The sequence below is a fragment of the Tamandua tetradactyla genome, chromosome 20 (genome assembly GCF_023851605.1).
Source record: "Tamandua tetradactyla isolate mTamTet1 chromosome 20, mTamTet1.pri, whole genome shotgun sequence".
Classification (NCBI taxonomy): domain Eukaryota; kingdom Metazoa; phylum Chordata; class Mammalia; order Pilosa; family Myrmecophagidae; genus Tamandua; species Tamandua tetradactyla.
In genome coordinates, this window is record NC_135346.1 from 30035407 (window position 1) to 30060543 (window position 25137).

Consider the following 25137-nt stretch of genomic DNA (forward strand, 5'->3'; position numbering starts at 1 on the left):
AAAGTCATCTCTAAAATCATGACAAAAAATGTTTTAAGTAATGCACTAGTTCATTCTCCTGAACAACAAGAGCCTTTATGAGATGGAAATTAGTTTATTTTGCTGTTTGGAAATACGAATGGGAATTTGAGTAAAACAAAAGAAAAAATAGGTCTTTTTATGAAACCACATTCTGATAACTAATTCTGTTCTTCATTTTTCAAATCATGATGGTTGCACTTTCTCTGACTTTGAAAACAAAGGATGTTATCTTTGTCCTCTCTGTAAAGAAACTTGTCAGTGACGTGAGGAAAAAAGAAATCGCATCTCCTCCTACCGCTTTGCATTTAATGAGGCTGTAACTTGCAAGCTGTTTCCAACCATTTCTCTTAAATTCCAGAAAGCAGTTTCCAGCCAATTCTCTCAAATCCCAGAGTCTAACGGGTACCCAGATATCAGATCCCGTGTCAGGGAACTCAGCACTGGGCCCAACCCAGCAGGTGCTAATACAAGTTTCATTATTCCTGTGTTTTGCTGAAGTTTAGTCATTCGCTTCTCTTTTGTCATGGAAATTAGACCCTGTTTCCTACCAGAGCTCTAAATAAATCCAACTTTCCCTACACTGGAGCCCCCACTGCCTTTGATAAACGCCTTTTACTTGAAGGTTTCATTTGGGCTGCTTCAGGGAATTGGGCCTGGGATAATGTCCTGGGAGCAAATGGCAATGCTTTTTGCCTGTGGCTTACTTTCTGCTGTATAACATCTTATTTTGAGTTCAATTACATGGGAAGGTTGGAGGGGTAGAGAAAAATTGATCTTAGTTGGGTATTTACCAGAAACAACAAGCGCTTAGCAGTCTAATTTTAGATATATTTTAAATGGGTTTCTCATTTTGTTTGGCAAATTCTTTTGCATCCCAGAGAATAATTATACCCCATTGTGGGTGCCTGGGCCTGCCTGTCCCACTTAGTGGAAGATTGAAGCCTTATAAGCAGTGATTAGTCCTTTTCTTCCTGTTTTGTTTTGGTTTTTTCCTTCATTGGAATTCACAGTACCTCCCTAAGGCTCAACTAAGCCAAACAAGATCAATGAAATTTATCCGTGGTTCTAAAAGTAAACTTTAGATGTAAAAAGACAGCCCTGGGGCCTCAGTCTGCCTCACAAAGCAGACATGACTTGGACCAGGGGCAAAGATGGGCTTCTGAGAAGTGGGAGGAACAGTTCATGAAGCTCTTTCCTGACTGAGGGCGCCAGGGACAGGGCTCCTGGTCGCTCTCCTGCCCCTCCCCCTGGAAAATTTAGACTCCTAGGGTCAGTCTCAGGCTCCCCTCACCTCGCACTGAGGGTCCTCAGGCTGGGAGCCCCTGAGCCAAGGAACTCTGTCACCACTTCCTGTCATGACCACTCGAGCCTCACAGTCAGGGCCAGAGCCACAGATAGTCCATGTGGGGAACTTGTGGAGTCCCACGATGTCTTCTTGTCCCCAAATACCTCCTGTGCCTACCACCACACCTACAACCCTGCTGGAGGCCAGGTTACTAAGGGAGCACTCTGCTCCATCAGCATTAATAAAGGGAGCACTCAGCTCCATCAACATTAATAACAGGAGCACTCAGCTCCATCAGCGTTAACAAAGGGAGCACTCAGCGCTATCAGCACCACTTCATTTCATCTTCACCATCAGCGTGTGAAAGGGTACTGTTATCCACCACCGCTGCTACCAGCGCCTTTGCAGATGAAGTACTGGAAGCTCAGGAAAGTTAAGAAATTTCCTAGGGACCCTGAGGTGGAAAATGGCGTTGCTGGGAGGGGAGCCCAGATTGCCGACAGCCTTGCTCTCAGCCACTCCTCTCGACTCATCTTCTTCAGCATCAAGCTCCATGTAATTTGGTGTGAATTTAACATTACTTTTTTTCCCCCAGCAATTGGTTGTGTGGTTTTAGATCACTCAAATAACCACTTAAACCCTCAGCTTCTACTTCTTTAAAATGAGAGGGTAGTCAAGGCCATCAAAATATCTTGTTCCTTGATTAAGTATTTGCTGGGCATCTACTATGTGCTGATTGAGACCCAGACCCTGTCCCCAGGAGCTTATTATCGTAACTATAGCAAATCTGCCTCTAATTACTATCTGATTCAATACTTGGAGTCCAACTAGTTCTGGGAATATTAGGAATGAGCAACAACAACATAGTAATAATTGTTGACTTGGTGAGTGCTTGCTCCAGGCACGGGACTGTGCTCCATGCTCCGGGAGCATAACCTCACCTAGTGCTCCTGGCCCGTGAGGCTAGGGTCTAGTTATTCCCATCTTACAGATGAAAAAGCCAGGCCCCAGCGTTTTCAAAGGTGCCCGTTGTCATACAGCTAGAAGTGATCGCACAAGAATCCCAGACACACGATGTGACTCCAAAGCCCTAAACCCTGTCCTGCATGTGGCGCCAGATTCCCTGCTCCTGCCGTTGACAAACTTCTGTGGGATCTCTTATTCCCAACTTGACTCTCAGTTTTTTCAGAAGATATCTAATCATGATTTTTTAAGGACGCTTTCCCCCATTCCTTATATTGGTAGACATCCTCTGTAGTGTGTGATTTCTGGTGCAGTGTTTTTCAAAGCTTGAGCCATGTACTGCCTGCAGCAGAACCATCATTAATACTTCTCAAAGTGCCAGTTCCCGAACCCCAGGACACAGCTGCTGAGTTAGACTCTGCATTCAGGAGGTTCGGGAATCTGTATTTCTAACAGCCCTCCTTAGAGAGTCTTAGTGCTACTAAAGTTTGTGGCTTCTGTCCTGAAGGTTTTAGGAGCCCTGGCAGAGTCATTTGTCACATGCATTCTATTCATGACTTCTCTGCAAATTAAATTATCTCATGGCTTAAATCCACATGGTTTGAATTCTCTAGCATTAAGTAAAAAAAGAAGTTGACATCGACGACGTCTCTGTAATGTATTGCAAGCTAGCTCCTCAGGATGCGTTCTGGATTACTTTGGAGGCACTGAGTGCTGGCTGAAGGGTTTCTTGTATCCATGATATATGGAAGATCCACTCAGCAATAAGATCAGCGCTGTTAAATCAGGGATGTACTTTGGATTGTTCATGCTTCTTCGACGGGGTCTTCACAGTTGGGTCTCAGAGTCAGATGGGTCAAGTTGGGGAGAGACCCCCTGAGCAGGTGAGGGGACCCCAGGTCAGCCCCACCCCCCACCCCATTGAAGTCAGGATTTTCAGTGGGAGGGCTTGGAGAGGAGCTGAGCACCCACAGCTACCACCTACTCCCCACCCCTGCCTGAGATTTAGGCACAGGGGTTACAGCCCCAGCTATGGAGTCAGGCCTGGAATTCAAGGCCTCGCCTCACGCTTACTGGTTGGGTGACTTCAGTTCTCTGAGCCTCCCTTTCCTCCTTTGTGGGGCAACACTTGGACTAAAGGAACTAATGCACATCAGCTGCCCAGCACAGGGTGACTGCTCAGCCCTAGGGAAAGGCTCTTGTATGTTCACTGCAAGCTCCATCAATTCAGAGTGCAGCCACCTCATTCGTGCTTTCTTTGCCAACTGAACTTTGAAAACACTTTGTGAATCTCCCTCTGCCATCTGCTCTGCCACTTCCTTCCAGAGTGCAGAAACCAGGACCGGGAGCCCGCCACTCTCCATCTGCCTCTCCCAGATTCACTCAGTTCCCTCCTTCTCCTTTGGTCTGTTTAGACTTTTGTGATAACATCTGTTAAATGAAAACCACTTAGAAGTCAAGGTCCCATGTTGGAATCCCATCAAGGACCAGGGATGGAGGGTGGAAATGATGTTATAAAGCTTGGGTACTGAAGCTCATGTTTTTGATACAGAAAACTCGCTCAGAACCTTATTGTTCTTACTTTAGAACGGTAACAAACCTTAAATTAGAAGCAGTATGGCATGTAGAAGCAGGAATGCTGACACAGACACACACAGGCACCTGCTGATAGGAAAAGGAAGAAATCGTTGGAAATATGGAAAAAAAAAACACGAGAGAGAAGGGGGTGATGGAGAGAGTGGGAGTGAGAAAGAGAGAGAGAGATGAGAAGACAGAAAGGAAGGAAAGAGGCAAGATTTCAGAAATCTAAAAAGTTTAGCAACCTGGGTTTGTTCATTGTAGGGCAGCAGTTATCAAAGTGTGTTCGGGGGCCCCTGGGGGCCTCAGGATGCTTTCAAGGAGTCCAGAAGGTCAAAACTACATTTATATAACACCAAGATCTTATTGGCCTTTTTCATTCTCATTCTCTCAAAGTGTACGGTGGGATTTTTCAGAGGTGACATGTGGTGATGTGGTTACTGTGAAGGCAAGTGTGATGTGTGCTTGTATGGTCTTATGTTTTAAAATCTCTGTTTTAATTGTTAATACAGCAAATACTGATAGATATAACCCCCATGAAATTTACTGGGGTTTTAGAAATGTAAAGGTCCACCAGTGTATGGCAGGTAGCCCTGACATTCCTTCACGGGAGAGGGTGGCGTCACGGATTTTCATACTTGTCGTGGCTGCAGGCTACAAGAAAACTGCCGCTGTGCTACTCTTCGGTGCTTCCTTGTAGCATTTACCATGGCTTTCCTTGTGAATAATTGCCTGTGTATGTGAGCAAGAGAGAAGAGAGAAAAAAAAATCCTCCATGACCATATCTTATTCATTTTCTAATCCCCCTGAGAGGCTAGCCTGGCATATCATTAGTGTGCAGTAAATATTTTGGAATTGCGCTGATATTCAGTGTCTCTGATGAGAGTACCAGGAAAGTTTGTGATTCCATTTTAAAAGATTTCCTTCAAAACAACTAAAATTTGGCTTACATGATTTTCAATGAGCCCTGACTCCAAAGAGGGAACCCTTTCCCCTCAGGACCCCTGTGGATGTGGGACGGCAGGAGGCAGCAGGGCCTCCAGGCACCGTTCGCCTGGGCAGCGCCCTTGGAGTTGTGCGACCCACGCAGACCCTGGCATCCAACCTGGCTGTGCCTCCCTCGAGCTGTGTGACCGTCCACAGGGCCGCCTCCCTGGGCCATGGGGATCACACGAGAAACCCGCACGGAGAGCTCCTCCCTCACTACCTGGAGGGAGCACAGTACCAGCTCACTGTAGCCTGCAGCTCATTCTCAGCACGTTTGGAGTGATGATGGAATGGCACGGAGATTGCAGCATCACCTGTTCCCAAATGGCCCTCTCTCTATATATAAGATCGCTATTAAAATAATGCCTCAGGGTGGTCCTCTGATCATCCCGCGCCTCACCAAACACGTGTGGAGGCCCCACACTGAGCAGCCCCCAAGAGCTGCTAAGGGAGCCCACACTTTCTGGGCCCCCACAGCCTGCTGAGGGACACAGACCCCCACAGATCAGCATGACAACGACCTAATGACAGCCAGCTTGTGGTAAGCAGTTAGCATGTGCTGGGCCATGGCACTTTCCATGTAATCCTTTGAGGCAAGTACTGTTATACCCACTGGGCAAATGAAGAAACCAAGTCACGGAGAACTTAAGTGGCTTGCAGGAGGACCCACAGCCAGCGCATGATGGAGCCTGCATTTAAACCCGGGAAGTCTGGCTCCAGGGCCGGTTCTCTTATGCCCGATGTGATGACCCCTCTTACGTGCCTGTCCCTGGAGCGACATGTCAGAGTCTCGCCGATTCCTCGGCAGGACCAGGGTGGGGAGAAGCACATGGAAGTGGGAGTCAGGAGACTGGAGCTGTCGTCCTGGCTCTTCAGCTTGCTCCTGCACAACTTCAAGCGAGTCACTTAACATCTCCCAGCCTTAGTTTCCTTATCTAAAAAATGGGAGTGATCATGGGACCTACCCCAAAACTTGTTGAAGGAATCAAATAAAATACCACGAGGCAATAGAGCACTGTGGTTAAAAGAGTGGCTTGAGAAAAAATAGTTCAGGCTCTGCTAGCTGAGAGGTCCTGGAGAAGTTAGCTAACCTCCCTGAGGTTAATTCCATCCATCCTCCGTAAAATGGAGATAATAAAATGTTTGATATATGATTTAATCAAGATAGTCAGTGTAAAAGGCCTTAGCACAGCTCATAATAATTGTTCAGCATATTTTATTATTATGCGCAAGTGACCAGTGAGTTGCAAAGCAGACAATACTGCTACTGTAGTGAAGCTGGTCTTCCACTCTAAGGCAAACCAAGTCCCAAATTACTGTTCAGGAAGGGAGACCTCAATGACATCATGGTCTTGGCACGCTCTGGTCTTTAAGGATTCTTGTTCTGGAGGATATCGCAACTCAGTTTGGTCACGGACCAGAGGCAGCAGCTGGAAGCGTGTAAGAAATGCAGAATCTCAGGTCCCACCCCAGACCTCCTAAATCAGAATCTGCATTTTGACACAGTCTCCAGGTAATTCCTACGTTCCTTCACACACTCAAGTTTGAAAAGCATGGATGTAGCAAGCAAAGAAAGAGTGGCACAGTAGTTTTGAGCCTGGGATGGGAAGGGTTAGTGTTTGGTTTGGCTCCAGCCAAGGCACCGGAAACAGAAGGTTCCAGAGATTGAAGCATATAAACTGATGGGACAGGAAGACTCCCTTCCTGCCTGTGTCCTGGATGGCCGGGGGTCTGGCTTGGGACCCGCACTGAGCCCCGGGCTGCAGTGAGGACGGACCCCTGGGCCGGCCATGCAGAGGATAGGCTGGGACAAAGAGAGGGAGGTCTGAGCACCTCTTCTCCGGGCTACGTGGGCTCAGAGTTGCCAGGACGAATCCAGGGAGGCTCAATCCTCTGGCCAAGGCCACATGAGGTCTGAGGCAGCATGGGGAGGTCTGGAGGAGCGCCACAGGGTTCACTGAGCAGGGTACTCCCAGGGGGAGGCTGGGTCACCAGCACAGCGACAGCTGTGCAAGGGCCTCTGAGGTCTCCCTCGTGTGCTGGCCCCACCCTCCGGACCCTGCTGTCCTGTCCTTTGGTGGGTGGGACAGGGGCCAGGACTCCCATACTCAGAGCCTGACCTCGCTCCGTTGGCCTTCTTCCCTAGTGCTGGAGCGGCTGCTCCCAGAGCTCACCGGGCTGCTCAGCCTCCTGGACCGCGAGTATCTCAGTGATACCACCCTGGAGAAGAAGATGGCCGTGGCCTCCATCCTGCAGAGCCTACAGCCCCTGCCAGGTCAGCCACCAGCACTCTGCCCAGGATGCGGGACAGCGGGGCCTCCCTAGACCCTCCTCAAGAGCCTTCAGTGATTCCCCAGGGCCTGTCCACAGGAGGAACTACACGAGGCGTGGCGCCAACACTGCATGCCCTGGCCCCACCCACCTCATCCACTCGGCCCCTTCTTCACCTCAGCAGCCCTGATGGGGCCTTTCGTGCACCCCCGTGTGTAACCCTCTACACCTTCACAGGCGCACTGCACACGAACCACGCACACTCACATACAGGCAGCACGTGACACTCACATACAGGCAGCACGTGACACTGCATTTTGACACAGTCTCCAGGTAATTCCTACGTTCCTTCACACACTCATGTTTGAAAAGCATGGATGTAGCAAGCAAAGAAAGAGTGGCACAATAGTTTTGAGCCAGCACACACACATAACAGGTACGCAAACTGACACACACCACGCAAACTGACACACACCACATCGTCTCACGTAACAAACGTGTGTATGCATGACACACCCTCATACCCCCAGGCCACGGTGCAGCTGGCCCCCATCTTGACTCGTGCCCCTCCCCCCGCTTCCCCACTCCCTCCCTGCCGGTCTCTGCCAGCGGCAGGGCCTCCCTCACCCCCCCCTCACCCCCACCCCCCCCCTCACCCCCACCCCCCCACCCCCCCACCCCCCCGCTTCAATGTCTCTAAATCTCAAGGGGGTCAGGTAAGTGAGAACCTTCCACAAACGCTGATAAGCTGGCCACATGCCCTGCGGTGCCCGAGGGCCTGGGAGGTGGTGGAAGTCACACTGGGCGACTCTCTGGGCCTCGCTCTTCCCAGTCACAGGATGGGGCCGATGTCACCCACTGCCGTCACAGGACGGTTGGAAGGATGAGAGGGGCAGTGGTTGTCCCCTGGCTGTCCCCACAGCAGCCCCTAAGTCAGGTCTACATGCTGGGCCTCCGGGCATCGTTGCATTTGAAGAGATAAATCCTCTAACAGTTTTTAAATGGGAGAGAAAAGTTGAGCACCGTTGACATCCTTGAGCGGTGCGCGTCTGCACGCCGGGTGCCGCGGCCCTCCTGGGAAGGCGCCCACGTGCGCGGGGCTGACCTGGCGCTGCAGGTGGGCAGCAGCGCCCCCGCCTCACCTCTGCGGCCCTCCCACAGCGCAGGAAGTCTCCTACCTGTATGTGAACACAGCGGACCTCCACTCTGGCCCCAGCTTCGTGGAGTCCCTCTTTGAAGAATTTGGTGAGTGACTGTCTTTGTTTTCCAGCTGCTAAAACAAATACCACAGAATGGGTTGCCTTAAAGAACTGGAATTTATTGCTCAAATGCTCCAGAGACTGGAGAGAAGGGAGGGGTGAAAGAGGAGGTGGCAGGAGGTGCGGGTTCGAGGCCTGTTCTCCTGCCGGCCCTCCCGGCCGCGGGAGCCAACACCTGGAACGCTGGTGCTGAGCCGTGCGGGGCCTCAGCAGAAATGAGAGCCGAGAGCAGAGATGGGTGGCAGCAGGTGCCGGGGACCTGGGAGCAGGCGTGCTGGGGGCGGGCAGGGCATTCGCGATGCCTGCCCATCCCGAAGGACGGCAGGGATCCCACACAGGGAGAAAGCTGTGGGTCAGCGTGAGAGTGTTACGGACTGACAGGTTTAGGGATGACACTGAACCTTTATAGCACTGCCCTTGAAAATCTGCAGAGCACCCTAACACATGTGAGCTTATCTGATCCTCTCAGTTACCCTGGGAGATAGGCAAGGCAGGGATTGTTGCAGCCAGTTTGCTGATGAGGGAAGAATCTTAGAGCAGTTATCAAGGAGGTGGAGGGGCCTGTCCTCACAGGCAGGCCCCCAGACCCCCAATTCTGCCCCCAGACCCCTAATCCCGCCCCCTTCCTGCTCCACCATGCTCATCCTTGGCTTTCCCTGTCTAATGAATGGCCTGACCCTGACCTCTGCAGACTGTGACCTGAGTGACCTTCGGGACATGCCGGAGGAGGATGGGGAGCCCAGCAAAGGAGCCAGCCCTGAGCCAGCCAAGAGCCCACCTCCGAGAAACGTAAGTCCCGGCCTGGGTTCCCACACCCTCAGTTCTGTCCCTGCACAGGAGGGGAAAGAAGCTCTCCATTCTACACCGGGAAACCCCTGGCTGGGCAGGACCCTGTTCCCTCTTCTGGACGGGGGCCAGAAGCAGAAACAGCACCGTGTGAACAGTTTAGTAGCCCAGGACCTGAGCTGTGCCTGTGCTGAGCAGGGAGAATGTCGTGAACTGACCTGTCCCCTCAGGCCCAAAGAACATCACCACCCCGACTTCTGATGGCAGTAATGCAGATGGGGCAATGGAAAGCTCGTGCCAGGAGTTAGATGGCCTCCGCTCTCCCCCAACTCTGCTGGGTGCCTTGGGCAAATGACTTCACCTTTCTGGTCCTGAGGTTTTCAACTTTAAATTTAGGTATAACCCATATCTAGGCTTCCCAAATTTAGGGCAAGGATCCTATAATCCCAACAAGCATTGTCTATAGACTGAATAATTCACTATCATCATCGTCATTACAATGGTACCAAGTTACTCAGTGCTTTACATACTCACAGCCATTGAATGAAGTTGGCACTATTGTCCCCATTTTACAGATCAGGAAACTGAGACTCAGAGCGGGTAAGTGATATGCCTTATGACCCACAACTAGTAAATGACAGAACTTAACTGGAGAACCTGGTTTGCCCTGGCTCCAAAGTCTAAGCTCTCTAGTTCAGCAATATTGCCATACAGTCTCACTAATCATGTTTCACCTACTTTCCTACTGTTCCCCAAATGTATGTAAACATTGTTATGATTTATAGAAGGCACATGTGTTTGAAAGGATTGCAGAATTCAGAGTAGCTTTTGGCAAGTCTGCGTATGCCCGATAAAAAAGCATCACACCTACCTACCGTGTGGCAGTCCACAAAACTAAAGCCAAAAATTTTAAACATTATAGGGAGCCTTGGTGCTGTAAAAAAAAAGGGGTAAGAAGTGCAGGACCCAATAGACTTTCAAGTTTTCCAGCTCTGCCGTTGTTCAGTGACTCTATTAGAAGCCAGGGCTACACATTCAGGTGCACTCTGCCTTCTAGCAGCTGCTGCTTCCCTCGCTCCTTCCCCCGCTTCCCTCTGCTCCGCTCTCCGGGCCCCTGGGTTTCACCCACCTCCTTTGCTCTTCTTCAGGCTACTGACCCGCCCCCACCGCTCCCCAGTAAACCCCCGCCTGAGGACTACTATGAGGAGGCCCTGCCCCTGGGACCCGGCAAGTCCCCCGAGTATATCAGCTCCCACAGTAAGTTCGGATCCCCTCGGGGGGCTGGGAGGTGCAGGAGGATCCCCTGTGTTCCCTGGACTAGAGCTCCACGCCGGGCACCTGCTGCGGCCAGGCCACCGCACCCCAAGGAGGAGGTGTCCGGAGCGCCCAGCCTCTGCAGTGGTGGCCTGTCAGGGCCAGTGGGTGTGGCCGGGGAGGTCAGTGGGACCCACTTCCCTTTTCTGGACCTCTATTCCCCTACCCTTAAAATCAGAAAGAGATGTCAGGATATAGGAAAAAGACAAGCACTGCCACGCTGTTCCTAAAATTCAAACTGTTACAGCCTGAGTGCCTAGTTAAATAAGTGCCTGGGTAAATAATTTAAGGTTCAGCAGAATCACACACACAGATGAGATTATATAAAATCAGTGCACGCAATAAAAAAGCCCATGGTCTAAATCAGAGGTCTTCAGAGTACAGGCATACCAGGGCTAAGATGGTATAGGCAGAAATATTAGAAACCTTATTTATATTTAGTTTAACACATCTTTTTTAAAATTCTATGTTTGTGAGTATCTTGTAGTATTTATATTCTAATAGTAACATTCTTGTAAATAATTTATAGAAACAGAATATAGTATATACATAAATAAATACACATATATGCATATGTTTGTATTTTTACTGATTGGTGGGCATAATAAATTAGTTTAGAGGGCACTGGTATAAATTACCTTTGAAAACCTCTTAAATAGACCATAAAGTACAGTCCTTGGTTTTGACTCATCTTCTGTTTTCTCCAGCACTGCAATGGGTGGCTGCTCCTTTGAGCATCAGATGAAGTCGCTGGCTTGGGTTTAGGGACCCAGTATTACAGACAAGAAATATTTTGGGGTGATAAACACATGTAGTTGAATGTGTATAAGATAATGTCTGTGTGACATTATCATTTAGCAGCACACTGGAATACTCTTCAACCTCCTAAAAATAAATAAATAAAATAGGTCTGTCTATGCCAATCAGAAATTAATTCCAAGATACATTCAATGAAAAAATCATGCACTGAATAGTGCATATAGATTGATTCCACTGGCTGTTGTTGTTGTTTTAAATAGGGTATACCTCCCACACACACATTCATTTTAACAATTTTTCTGGGATATGCAAGAAATTATTAACAGGATTTTCCTGTGGGAAATGAATATCAATCTAGGTGAAGGGGACATATTTTTTCTTTCATACCCTTATGTACTGCTTGAATTTTTTACCATGGGCTTTTATTACGTTTATGATTAATAAACTAATTAAAACAAAGTGAAATTATGGCTTGGACTAGGTGATTCAAGGCCCACTGCAGTTTTGACAGTCTTGGATTCTGTGTCATTGTAAGCGGCTGCTTGGATAAGAAAAGAGCAACTTCACTCTACTTTGTCCACTTGAGTACAGGGGAGGAAGGAGGCGATGCTGCTATTGAACCCCAAATCCTAGTGCAAGCTCCCCCAGCAGGACAAGGCTGCCCCACCTACCCACAGAGCTCTCCCACCTCTCCAGGAAGCTGCCTTCTGGGAGTGCAGTGATCCTGGGGCAGGAGGAAAGGGAGGACCTCAGGAAGGGCCAGGGGCCTTGTCCAGGGAGAGCGTCAGGCACGACAGGGAGTGTCCTCCCTCTCACGTGCAGTGTCCAGTCCCGCAGGGGTGGGAGCACATTGCTCCTGTGGCCCTTTCCTCATTCTCCATTCCATCTGCTCCTCCCCCACCCCCACCCCTCTGATCTCGACCCCCCACCCGCCCACCTTGCCGGTATCACCAGCATCTAAGGCCTCAGAGTGGCTGCCAGGAAAGGCAGGTCTGAGCCTCACTGGAGAGATTAAACTGGGTACCCCGGTTGCTAGGACTTTAAGTGCCGCCATCCTCAGGAAACAGATGGACAGGAGGGGCCCAGAGCCCGGAGCAGCACTTAGAACAGGGCAATGGGACAGCCTGCTAATTTAGACATCGGAAGACTTCCAGGAAGAGAGGATGTGCACGGTACTGGAAGTTGGCCACCTCATTTCTCATCTGGGCTCTGTCACTAGCAAACCATTTGTGGCCTCAGTTTCCTCATCTGTAAAATGGGGCTGATACACCCTGAATTGTCCGAACCAAAGGAGACAAATAATGATAGCTGCCATTTGTCTAGCACAGCTGTGTGCCAGGCAAGCGTTATGTCACTTAATCTAGGGTGGGAACTGTGTCCTTCTCGCTTTACAGGTGAAGGATCTAAAATGCAGAAAAACTTTGTTTTCTTTCTGAGGTCACTCAATAAATGATGGAGATAGGATTTGAACCCAAAGTGGTGTCCAGAGACCACATGGACCAGAATAACCTTATTTGTTTTATTTTGTCTTGTTTTAATTCCAACCCCCCGGAGCTCAATGTATTTTCTATTTTATGTATGTTTGGAAATTCCCTATTAAATGATTTAGTTTTTTTTTTTTAATGCAGATTCCTCAACCCAGCCCACACCAGTGTATTAGGATCTCTAAGAATGCAACCTAGAGATCTGCATTCTTCATCAACCCACAGGTTATAAATGAGGCACAGTAAAGCTCAAGATGCCCCACTTTTGCCTGTCCTATACTACCTCCCAGTCATGAATGGGACTATATTGTGAAAATTCATTGTAGGTAGTGGTTGCATTTACTATGATGTAATCCAGTTCTTCCAAGCAGAAGGCTTGAGGTAGAAGATGAGACAGAGACAGAGCAGGGAAGGAGGATGGTCTGAGCCCAGGCAGCTGGTAAACCACTCCCCACAGCACAGAGATCAAAGCTGTGACAAAGACCAACCCACCATCTCTGGAGTCACTGAGGAAGGGCTGACCACTCTCAGCCTGGGATGGTCAGAAGGATGGGTCTTGAAGGAGCTGGGTCTTGAAGGATGAGTAGGAGTTCTCTGGTAGCAGATAAGAGGGGACAGGTAAAGCATGAATACAGGCCTAGAGGTTTGACAGGGCCCAGCAGAGCGATTCCTGGTGACAGGAGCTTAGAGGGCATGTGGAGCTAGAGCAGATGAGTCACAGAGGGCGGAGGCCCTCACCCTGAGCAGGGAGCTGCCCCCTCTCCTCCCACTCTCTCCTCCCTGAGGGGGCTGTATGTCCAGGACCCTCCCAGCCCTGGCCCCAGGAGTCTTCCGCATTTCTCCCATGTGGGCTCTTTCTGCCAACGCACAGATGGCTGCAGCCTAGCCCCCTCGATTGTGGACGCCTACTATGAGGATGCAGACAGAAGCTACCCCGTGACCAGGATGAATGGGGAGCTGAAGAACTCCTGTAAGTACCGGGCATTGGAACAGGTTCCACCCTCACAAAGAGCAGGCCTTGCCCCCACTCTTGGTATGCACATGCCACCACCCCCTCACCCAAGCCGGGGGCACCACAGAGGACCACAAACCCTTGCTCTGGATGATCCCAGGTTCCGTGTAAAGAGCACTGGACTGAGAGTCGGGTGTCCCAGATCTAGCCCTTCCCTGGCTCTTGGTAACTCATCTTAGGTGAGTCATTTATTCCCTTTGAGCCTTCTTTATCGCTTTGAGTTTCCTTTTCTATGAACTGGATGTTGGCCAGGTTGCTGTGAGAATCCACTGATGACAATGGATGTGAAGATAATGGGTGATAATTTGCCATATCAACAGCAGATGTTTCTTGAGCAGTTACTGAGTGCCAGACCCTGCTAAACACTCCGCATACAATTCTCACTTTGATAGCCCCATAAAGTAGGTTCAGGATTTTTATTATGATTTTTACTGATGAGGAAACTGAAGCTGCGGGAGGTAAAGTCCCCGAGATCACAGAGCAAGTGGTAAATCTATAAAACACAGCCAGGGGGTTACACCAACATCCACCTCTTCCTGGCCCCAGACAGAGGTGCCTGCGGGGTGGAAAGAAGGTGTTTCCCTGTGCGTGGTACAAGCGGCCTGTCCTTTCCTGTGGCTCCTCCAGACAATGACTCTGATGCAATGAGCAGCTCCTATGAGTCCTACGATGAGGAGGAAGAGGAAGGGAAGGGACAGCAGCCCACGCACCAGTGGCCCTCGGAGGAGGCCTCCATGCACCTGGTGAAAGACTGCAGGATATGCGCCTTCCTGCTGCGGAAAAAGCGCTTCGGGCAGTGGGCCAAGCAGCTGACGGTCATCAAAGAGGACCAGCTCCTGGTGAGTGGGGAGCGGGCTGGGCCTGGCAGCTTCACGCGGACTTGCACACATGTGTGTCTGCTCAAGTGGGTAAGTGTCCACCTTGGGTAAATCTGGGCCTGCTTTCTGCACAGAGGCCCAAAGCCCTCTGCCTCTGAGGTCTGGGCACTCTCACTCAAGCAAAATTTCTCAAAACAGACTTGAAGACTTGATAAAGGCTTTACTGCATTTTTGTTTTGCCAAAAAGAAGTTTGTTTGTTTTTTGATTACTGCTAAAGCTGCCAGAATCCAATATACCAAAAATGGATTGGCTATTTCAATGGTAATTTATTGTATTACAAATTTACAGTTCTAAAATCATGGAAATGTCCAAATTAAGGCATCAATAAGATGCCTTCACGGAAAAAAAGCTGATGGCATCCGGGGCTTCTCTGTCACATGGGAAGGCACAGGGCGACGTCTGCTGGCCCTTCTCTCCTACGTGGGTTTCATAATGGCTCTCTCAGCTCCTGTGGGTCCTTCTGGCTTCCTCTGGAGCATTTTCTTTTCTCACTTAGCTTCTCTCGGCTCTTTCTCATAAAGGACTCCAGGAGAAGATTAAAACCTACCTTAAATTGGATGGGTCACATCTCCATGGAAACAATCTAAGTAAAAGGTCCAACCCACGATAAGTCTGCACCCACCGCACTGGATTAGAAGAAATGGCTTTCTGGGGTACTTAACAGTTTCAAGTCAGTTAAGTTTGAACAACAATTCAAACAATTAGATAATTTTTATTGTCTATCATCATGCAAGTAAATCTGCTTATTTATAAAACCATTAGAAAACAAATTGAAAAACAATGTAATCCCACTGACCAAGAGATAACCACTATTAAATCTCAGTGTACATATTTTCACTCTTGTTTTTATACATCTTTTATAAATTTGATCCCTTAAAGCAATTATTTTTATATAGCTTGCTTTTTAAGTTTTTTGTTTAATCCACCATCTCTTATCACAATCATTTCCTATAAAAGAAAATGCACCTTTAATTCTAAAATGGGAGGATGGACATAATTTTAGAAAAAAAATAATCCTTCCCCAAATAAACTGTTAACAAGCCTTGCTAGAGCAATGTAAAAAGTTCATCACAGGCCAACAGCAGTCCCAAGGATCCCTGTGTCTTCTGTTCCTTGACTTTTGCCGTGGCTGGGATCTCTAGCACCATGCAGAATGAAGTGGTGAGAGCAGGCATCCATATCTCTGCAGAGCCCAGAGAGAAAGTTTCAATGTTTCACCATTAAGGCTGATGCTTGCTATGGGCTGTTTGTAGAAATTCTGTTGCCACACTGAGGACATTACCCTCTATTCCAAGTTTGCTAAGGGTTTATATCACCAATCGGTGTTGCATTTTATACTTTTTTTTATATTTTTTCTGCCTCTATTGAAATTAGGTGATTTTTCTCCTTTCTTCTGTTAATATGGCCTATTATATGGTTGACTTTTTTTAATTGGGATATATTCACACATCATATAGTCCATCTAAAGTACACAACAAATGGCTCACACTATCATCATATAGTTGCATTCATCACCACAATAACTTAAGAACATTTTTATTACTCCAATAAAAAAAAGAAAACCCAAAACAACACATACCTCTTATCTGCCCCCTCATTATTTTTTTTTTCTTTATTACTCATCTACTGGCTAAAGGGAGTATCAGTCACAATCACACAGTCACATGATAAAAGCTATATAGTTGGAGTGCAAGGATAGTTCAGTGGTAGAGTTCTTGCCTGCCATGTGGGAGACCTGGGCTCGATTCCCAGTCCATACCCTTCCCAAAAAACAAACAGACAAGCAAAAATTCAGCAAATGGTGCTGCAATAACAGGATACTCACATGGAAAAATAATGAAATATGACCCCCACCAAAAAAGCTACATAGTTTTATAATCTTTATCAAAAGTCAAGGCTACTGGAATACAGTTCAGCAATTTCAGTTATTTCTTTCTAGTTATTCTAATACACTAAGAACTAAAAAGAAATATCTATATAATGAGCCAGTAGTCATAATCATTTGTTAAATCCTATTTTCTCACTTACACCTCCTCCTTCTCAATTGATTATTCTCTCACTCTTCATGGATATCTGGACAATGACTATTTTAACATCTTCATGCTGGATAGGGGTGTTGACCTCTATGGGATAGAGGAGTGAAACTGGTTGATGTATATATGGTTGATTTTTGTATGTTAAATCACCCTTGCATTCCTGGAATAAACCCTACTTGGTCTTGACATATTATGCTCTCTATATGTCTGGACTTTATTTGCTAATACTTTGTGTAGAAGTTTCTACATCTATGTTATAAGAGAGATTAGCCTGTACTTTTCTTTTTTTGTAAATGCCACTGTCAGGTTTTTGTATCAAGATCATGCTGGCCTCATAATAAGTATTGGGAAGTGAGAAATATTACTGATCCCCAAGCCTAATGCTCCATCTCTGCTAGAATTCTCTCTCCCACATCCCTGCCATGTAGTCAGTCCCTTAACAGTGGGAGCGCTCCTCCCGAACCAGCTAGTTCCTTCTCTGGTTCTTTAGGCAGGAATCATCTTCTTAGTATGGTGCTAAAATCTGCCTCTTCCTAAATAGGTAGTTATGCCTGAGGACTTTGACACCTAATGATTGCCCAGAGAAGCTCCCCTTCCAGGCCTCCCTTCTCTGGGTTAGTGGCCCCAACCCTTCAGCTGTTCCTCACGCAGTGCCCACGGTTGGGCTGGCTGGGGTTGGCAGACTTGCCCCCACCAGCCTCTGGGTGTGGGGAACTCCCTCCTCCACCTTCCCTGGCTTTCCCCCTACCCCTACCCCCAAGAGATCCTGACCCCTTCTCTCTCGCCCAGTGTTACAAAAGCTCCAAGGACCGACAGCCGTATTTGAGGCTGGCCCTGGACGTCTGCAGCGTTGTCTACGTGCCCAAGGACAGCCGGCACAAGAGGCACGAGCTGCGCTTCTCCCAGGGAGGTGCTGAGGCCCTGGTGCTGGCACTGCAGAGCCGGGAGCAGGCCGAGGAGTGGCTGAAGGTATGCTGCCGTGCCCGCTCCTGCCCTCCCCCGCTTCCTCCCTTCCCCAGGCCCAGCCCTCAGTGGGACTGCCTCCTGTCCCTGGAAGAACCAGTTCTAACTCAGAGGAGAGGGGTCAGTGCCTGAGCCCAAGTGCCCTGCATATGGAAGTGGGCTTCAGGTACCTCCGAGAGGCAGACCTCATGCTTGGGGCATATGCTCCTTCTAGTGACTTGTGTCCCCTGATAACTGTATGGTGGGCCTGCCCAGCCAGACCTTGCACACCTTCTGTAGTAGGGATCCTGCAATTTAACTAAGGAAGCTGATTCTATCGTTAGCCAGGCTAAACATTTTTTTTTTAGAGAACTAATTATCAACATTTGTTGTTTTAATTTAGATGCAGATATTTACCAACATCTGGCACTCAAAACTAATCCTTAAAAAAAACAAGAAAAATTCTCCCCCGCAGTAGGTACAATATGCATCCTTATAACTTGCACCTGTGGTCCAATTTTCTTTTACCTTTGCAGGTACACAGGACAATTAAGAGTTATCACATGTGAGCACTGACCTTGTGCAATGCACTGTGCTAAGTGCTTTATACATATAACCTCATTTACCTTTCCCCAGGGGACTGTTTTTCCCATTTTACAGATGAGGAGACCAAGACATAGAGAACTTATGAGACTTGCCCAATGTCACATAACAAAGCAATTGGAGTCAGGACTGGTAACCAGCAAACAAGTCTACTCCAAAGACCAGGGACTGCACTGCCACCGGCTCCAGAACTCTGAAGGCCAGGTGGCATAGTGATGACAAGGGAGGATGCTGGTGGCACACAGACTTGACTACAAGTCCCAGGCCTAATGGCACATACCGGCTGTGTGATCTTCTACAAATGACCTAGCTTCTCTGTGCCTCAGTTTCCTCATCTGTAAAACGGTTCTCATAAGGATTATAGGGAGCACTTTACATGGTGCCTGAGGGCAGCAAGTGTTCAATAATTATCAGTGACTTCTGTAATGACAGTGGTGACCCACCCCCCAATCCCTTTCCTCTGATCTTCCTGCTCCAACAATGAAACAAAACACCTCCTTCCCTCCCCTTCCTCCCTTCCTTCCTGTGATAACCAGCTCTCCCATGGCAGTGTTTAGTGTTTCTCATTACTGCCTTTGTCTCAGGAGGGGAAGGAAGGGAGAGAAAACCTGCCAGCTGGGAGAGACTCTACCCTCAGGGTGGGGGTGGGAGGTAAGGCCTCCTCTCCCCTTGGGTCAGAGGAAAGAGCCCTTCTCCAGGGGTTAAGACACTTACCTTGACATCCCAGTCCTGGAAGACAATTAGCTCAGAGGTTAAAAGTAGGCAACTGCAGGGCCTGTATTTGATTCCTGGCTCTGCTACCACCTAACAGGTAGCTTTGCCTCCTTGAGCCTCTCCATCCTTATCTGTACATGGGGGTAACAGCCTTTACAAGGCTGCGGTGGGGATAACATGGGATGACCCATGTAAAGCCAGCTGCTAGGTGAGCAATAAATGGTGGCTGTTTTTGTTTGTTTGTTTGTTTGTTTGTTTTTAGTAGGCACTGGGAATCGAACCCGGGTCCTCTGGCATGGCGGGCAAGCGTTCTTGTCTGCTGAGCCACTGTGGCCCACCCAGGTGGCTGTTTTTAATCTCGTCATCTGGATGCTTATTGCTGTGTGGCCATATAACCCTGAGTTGCCCCACGAGGCTGGTGTAAAGGTCCAAGAAGGTCACAGAAGCAAGACCCTCACCCTGTACAGGGCTTTACGGCTCCCATCACCCTTCACATCCACTTCAGTGGTCCTCAGACAAAGCAAGGAGGTCAGCAGAGAACCAGAACCATTTCCCTGTTACAGATGTGGAAACTGAGGCCCAAAGCAGAAAAGTGGTTTTCCCAAGTCCACACAACTAAATTAGCAAAGGACGCAAGTCTAGAAACCAAGTCTCTTGACTTCCAGGCCTATTTTCTCAATCCAATGGACAGATATAGGAGAAAACCTTTTCAGAGCATGACATGCCCTACATGTAGCAAGTGGTTGTGTCAACTCTTCTCTTCTCCCCAGTGACCAATCCCTCCTGCTGGGTGGCCCTGACCACACAGCCCCATTCGTCCTTCTTCCTTCCACAACATCCCCACTTGCTGCTGCGTGTCCTCCCACAGGTCATCCGAGAGGTGAGCAAGCCTGCAGGTGTCGCCGAGGGGGTGGAGGTCCCCAGATCCCCCGTCCTGCTGTACAAGCTGGACCTGGAGAAGGTACATCTGTCTCGTCTGGGTTAGGTAGTGGAAGCCCAGCATATGCTCTGTTCCCAAGGAGTTTGCAGTCCCGGGGTGATATCAGACACCCAGCGGCAGCTGTCCCATAACGTGTGGGTGTCCTAACTGAGAGCCAGTGCCCAGCACAGAGAAGGTGCTCTGTGGAATCAATAAAACGCAAGAATGAATGAATGCCCGTGTCCAAGCTGCAGCAGGAGCCAGAGGAGGGAATGGCATACCCTACCAAGACAGGAGGAGGTCATGTTTGAACTGAGTCACGAAAAATAAGTTGAACTCTGTCCACCAGAAAACATGCTTGCTAGGAACATGAGAGAAGCATTCGTTTTAGTTATTTAGTCAGATATGTGCTGGTGCCTACACTTTGTCAGATGCTTTGGGTAATAAAGGGCATTACAGTCTCAGGGGAGTCTAAAGACTTGCACAGGTGGGCACTTATAGAATATGACTATGTGCCAGGCATATGTTTTACCAGCGTTGACTAGTTTCATTTGTACAACTCTTTAAGATAGGTGCATATTCCAATGAGGAAGGTGAGACACAGAGAGGTTAGGGGATTTACCCAAAGGTACACAGCTAATAAGAATCAGAGCTAGGACATAAGCACAGACCATCTGGCTCATCACTTTGCCAAACTGCCCTTAAGTGAACATCGTGAGCCCCCACCGGAAAAGAATTTAGTGCCAGGCACTATGCCAGGCCCTTGGGGGCAATCCCAAGCAAAAGCAGATACAGTCCCTGCCCTCACAGTACATACAACCATGGGGACTCGGGCATGAGTCACTTGATCACACTGATATACAAATGCCAAGCTGGGTAAGTGCCCAGAGGGAAAACTCCTGTCTCAGTGGTCAGGGAAGGCTCCCCCAAGGAAGGGACATTTCAGATGAGTTAGCAAGGCAGGGAAGGGAAAAGGCCCTGGAGCAGGAAGAAGCATGGCACTGAAGGCCAGGGCAGCTGGAGAAGGGGGGGCATGTCAGCCCTGCTGGAGGGCTTCTGACCAGCATTAGTGAGGGGCGGGGAGCTCCCACTGGCTGGAGGGCTGGGGGATATAGGGAAGATGGGACCAGTGCTGAGCCTTAAAGAATGAATGGGATTTCCCTGGGGCAGATGTGGCCCAAGGAAAAGAAGGGCAGAAGCCAAGCAGGGGGTAGAGTGAGCCTATAAAGGGGTACTTCTGAGCACGCCCTCATATGTGGGTTGTCTGCATCCCTCTCCAGAGGCTGTCCCAAGAGAAGCAGACCTCAGACTCTGACAGCCTTGTGGACAATTCCACCCTTGGCCGCCGGGAGGCCTGTGAACACGGTAGGAACCTCTAGGGGCCAGGATGGGGCCCTGCCCAGGGGCACACAGAGCAGGCCCAGACCATCTGGACACCTGGGTAAGGTGATCTGACCTGTCCATACCTGGAGCTGCGGGCCAGGCCCTGTGTAGGGACGCTGAGGTGGACGGGAACTCCCTTATCCTGATCCATCTCCATGGCAATAGGCAAAGGAAAGAAAAGCAGCCTGGCAGAGCTGAAGGGCTCCGTGAGCAGGGCTGCTGGCCGCAAGATCACCCGCATCATCAGTTTCTCCAAAAAGAAGCCACAGGCCGATGACCTGCAGACGCCCCCCACGGAGGAGGCAGTTCCCTGCTGTGGTGGGTATGGGGCATGGGGAGGAGGGGAATTCCAGGAGATCCTCCAGGCCTTACCCTGGGGGTGACCCTCTCACCCCCAAGACCAGCGGAGAGAATCCCAGCCTACCTAGTACCTAAACCCACTCTGTCAGCTCTCCATGCACCCTGATGCTTCTCCTGCATGAGCCCTGGTGCTCAGCAGGAGGAGAAGCCAGGTGATTCTGTAATTCTCTGGCCCCATGAACCTAAGTTCAAATCACTGCCCATCCCTGGGCCTTAGTTTCTTCCACTCTAACAGGGGAAGAATGTCCTATTCCCAGCCTCTAACATGCCAGGTGTGTAGGTTACAACTAATAAGGAAAATTCTTGGATAAAAAATTTAAGCACTTTCCATTATAAACGCATTTCACATGAGTTAAAAATGACTAAGAAGGTGGTGTGATGGTGGCTCAGTGGCAGAATTCTCACCTGCCGTGCCGGAGACCCGGATTTGATTCCCGGTGCCTGCCCATGTTAAAAAAAAAAATGGCTAAGAAAGGAAGAACAACTTTGATCATGTAAATACAGTGACCCATATACTGGAATCCAGTAGAAAATCATGTATTTTAGATGTGCAGTGATAGTCTGCCAACCCTGAAAAAAATATTATTTAAAAAAAGCACATGGCCAAAAAGAAATACATTGCTAGTTGTAAAATATTGCTTCAAAGCACAGTATGGAAAAAATCAATATCAATCTAAAACTTAGAGAATTCTAAACTTTACAGTCATCACCTGTGTTGCCTTTACCTTGGCTGTTTTTATAATTCTTTATCTTTGTGGGATGTTGTCTTCCCACAGGAGGCCACTAGGTGTCAGCGCCATCCGTTGGTTGCCTTCCGCCGTTCAGTAGTCATGTGGGAGGGCAGGGGAGGAAAGGCGGGAGGGAGCCTTGTGCCTTTAATATATCAAATATAATAATACCTGCCGTTTTCATCAAGCTTGGCAAGGTGCAAAGGCTGTGCAGCGATGTACAAAGGCGCTTATCAGGCCCAGTTCACAGACAGGAAACCACATTGGGAGAGACGAGATGCCTGGGGTCACATGCCCCACGAGAGTGATAAGGGGCCCAGAACATCCTCTCTCCAGCTGGAGCCCGAGGGTGACCCTAGGCGCCTTGTCCCCGGAGCATACACCCACGCACCCCAACCTGCGGCCCCCCACCCGAGATTTCCCCAGGGCCGGGATCTCAGGGGTCACCCGGCTGGTCTCCCCTCCAGGCTATCTGAACGTGCTGGTGAGCCAGGGCTGGAAGGAACGCTGGTGCCGCCTCAAGTGCAACACTCTGTATTTCCACAAGGACCGCACGGACCTGCGGACCCACGTCAACGCCATCGCCCTCCGCGGCTGTGAGGTGGCTCCGGGCTTTGGGCCCAGACACCCGTTTGCCTTCAGGATCCTGCGCAATCGGCAGGAGGTCGCCATCCTGGAGGTGAGGGTTCAGACTCCAGGGGGTGCCTGGTGAGGGGAAGCCAAGAGGAGCCCCCACCCCACCTCCACCCCGATACTCTTTTCTGTTTGTCTTGGAGTTGGGGGTGGGGGGCCCGTATCTTGCTTCTGACACTACAGGGATTGAGGAAAGCAAGCAAGCCCCACAGTTGTCACATGACTCATATAGGATGCCCAGATAAAACAGAAGACCCAGTTAAAATTTAAATTTCAGACAAAGAAAAAGATTTTAATGTAAGATGCAGTATTTGGGATATACTTATACTAAAAAGTTTTCGTTGTTTATCTGAAATTGAAATTTAACAGGACATTCTGTATTTTTATTTGCTAAATCTGACAACCTTAGACTTAAGGTTTGTTCAGTCTACCTTATCTTAGAATCTCAAATCTGAAAGGCATCTAGTCCAGTCTAATCCCCTATCTGATTCTGGAATCCCCATTGAAGTTTCCCACTGGTGGTCATTCACCTCACATAAACCACTGCCTTTCAAGGGAGACTGCCCATGCCATGGAGCAACTCACATTTTTAGAGAGATTTGCTTCATACTAAGTTCAAAATTTTAAGCTCCACCAAGACAGTAACATGCCTGTTTCTGCATACCATTGTTTTTCTAGAACCTAGCATGGCATCTGGCATATACTAAGTGCTCAGTAAATGTTTGCTGAACAAACAGCCAAATGAAAATGTGATTTTCTTTTCATTCATTCATCGTCATTCCTTCCCTTTGGCACTAACTCTCCTCTCTGAGGTCCTATAGAATACACTAAATCTCTCTTGTACATGTCAACCTTTCAGTTATTTAGAATTAAGAATGTTAAAACAGGAGGAAAACTTAAATAATGACCCCTGTTCTAGTTTGCTAGCTGCCAGAATGCAATATACCGGAAATGGAATGGCTTTTAAAAAGGGGAATTTAATAATTGTTAGTTTACAGTTCTAAGGCCGAGAAAATGTCCCAATTAAAACAAGTCTATAGAAATGTCCAATCTAAGGCATCCAGGGAAAGATACCTTGATTCAAGAAGGCTGATGAGGTTCAGGGTTTCTCTCCTAAGTGGAAAGGCACTCATCTCCAGGGAGATGATCTAATTACAGTTTCAAACATACAGTACTGAATAGGGATTAGAAGAAATGGCTGCCTTTACAAAATGGGATTAGGATTAAAACCTGGTTTTTCTAGGGTACATACCTCCTTTCAAACCGGCACAACCCGCCACATTACAGATAATGAGACTGAGGCAAGTAGAATAGAGTGCTTTGTCCAAGTCTCACAGAGCGCCACTGGCAGTCCTAAAACAAAAACCAGTCCTCTTAATCTTGTTCTCTTTGCCCAACACCCACTACTTCCTTCAGTTCTTAAATTTCAAGAAATATTGCCTCTGTAACTCACTTTTATTTTCAGTAGGTTGAGGTGGGTCTCTTATTTCCCTTAACTTTACTTTCTAGCAAAAAATGTGCTTCCTTTATTCAAATTCAGCCTTTGTGTGCTAAGTTGATTTTATAATAATGCTCTTTAAATGAGAATTAGCATAAGGATGTGTTTAGTTGACCAATAACTTTTTGGATATTGCCCTATACATGTACTATAGATATTAAGTAATTATAAAACAGTTTAAAGATTGTGATTGGGTTGTAAGAGAAATAGCCTCCTATAATAAAAGGTGAACTAAAAAAGTTCAGGGAACACCTAAATGTTGTTTGCACATCTAAATAATTAGGAAGTCTCTGAGGATGCAGAGCAAGGGCACGTATCTTAGAGAGATGGTCGGGGAGGGAGGAGGTGGCATGAGCAGTGAGGGAAGGAACTACATTGATCCTCAGATGCACGGTCTAGTCTTCTTTCTTCATGTTCTCATCTTATTCCTCTTTGATCCCTAAGAATTGGGTCCATCATAGGTACTTAAAAGTATGTGTGGGTTGACTGAAGTGAGCAGGTTGTCAGAGGCCCTGACATCCTGAAGTGAAACCTCTGTGCCTCCTCTCCTAGGCAAGCTGCTCAGAGGACATGGGCCGCTGGCTTGGACTGCTGCTGGTGGAAATGGGCTCCAGAGTCACCCCTGAGGCACTGCACTATGACTATGTGGATGTGGAGACCTTAACCAGCATCGTCAGTGCTGGTCGAAACTCCTTCCTGTAAGAGTCTACACCCCGCAGGCCC

General features: G+C 48.4%; 1 protein-coding gene and 1 long non-coding RNA gene across 5 annotated transcripts in view; one reads left to right on the plus strand and one right to left on the minus strand.

Moving 5' to 3' along the window:
* The window catches only part of AFAP1L1 (actin filament associated protein 1 like 1), a 70845-nt gene that overhangs the window by 17036 nt on the left and 28672 nt on the right, over positions 1 to 25137 (plus strand). For both annotated transcript variants that reach the window (XM_077137369.1, XM_077137370.1), the window contains 12 exons: positions 6981 to 7109; positions 8267 to 8350; positions 9056 to 9153; positions 10299 to 10407; positions 13579 to 13677; positions 14347 to 14558; positions 17424 to 17603; positions 19762 to 19854; positions 21093 to 21177; positions 21361 to 21513; positions 22751 to 22962; positions 24967 to 25112. In XM_077137369.1, the coding sequence (XP_076993484.1) occupies positions 6981 to 7109; positions 8267 to 8350; positions 9056 to 9153; positions 10299 to 10407; positions 13579 to 13677; positions 14347 to 14558; positions 17424 to 17603; positions 19762 to 19854; positions 21093 to 21177; positions 21361 to 21513; positions 22751 to 22962; positions 24967 to 25112 (1600 nt within the window). The remainder of the gene's footprint in view (positions 1 to 6980; positions 7110 to 8266; positions 8351 to 9055; positions 9154 to 10298; positions 10408 to 13578; positions 13678 to 14346; positions 14559 to 17423; positions 17604 to 19761; positions 19855 to 21092; positions 21178 to 21360; positions 21514 to 22750; positions 22963 to 24966; positions 25113 to 25137) is intronic.
* Positions 5852 to 25137, minus strand: part of LOC143663965 (uncharacterized) — a 48022-nt gene continuing 28736 nt past the window's right edge. Inside the window, exons 3-5 of one of the 3 annotated variants that reach the window (XR_013166251.1) lie at positions 24169 to 24269; positions 8284 to 8378; positions 5852 to 6264 (exon numbers count right to left, since the gene is read on the minus strand). This is a non-coding gene — a long non-coding RNA (uncharacterized LOC143663965). Of the gene's footprint in view, positions 6265 to 8243; positions 8379 to 24168; positions 24270 to 25137 lie in introns of those variants that run through there. The other 2 variants (XR_013166253.1, XR_013166252.1) reach the window with 2 other exon arrangements.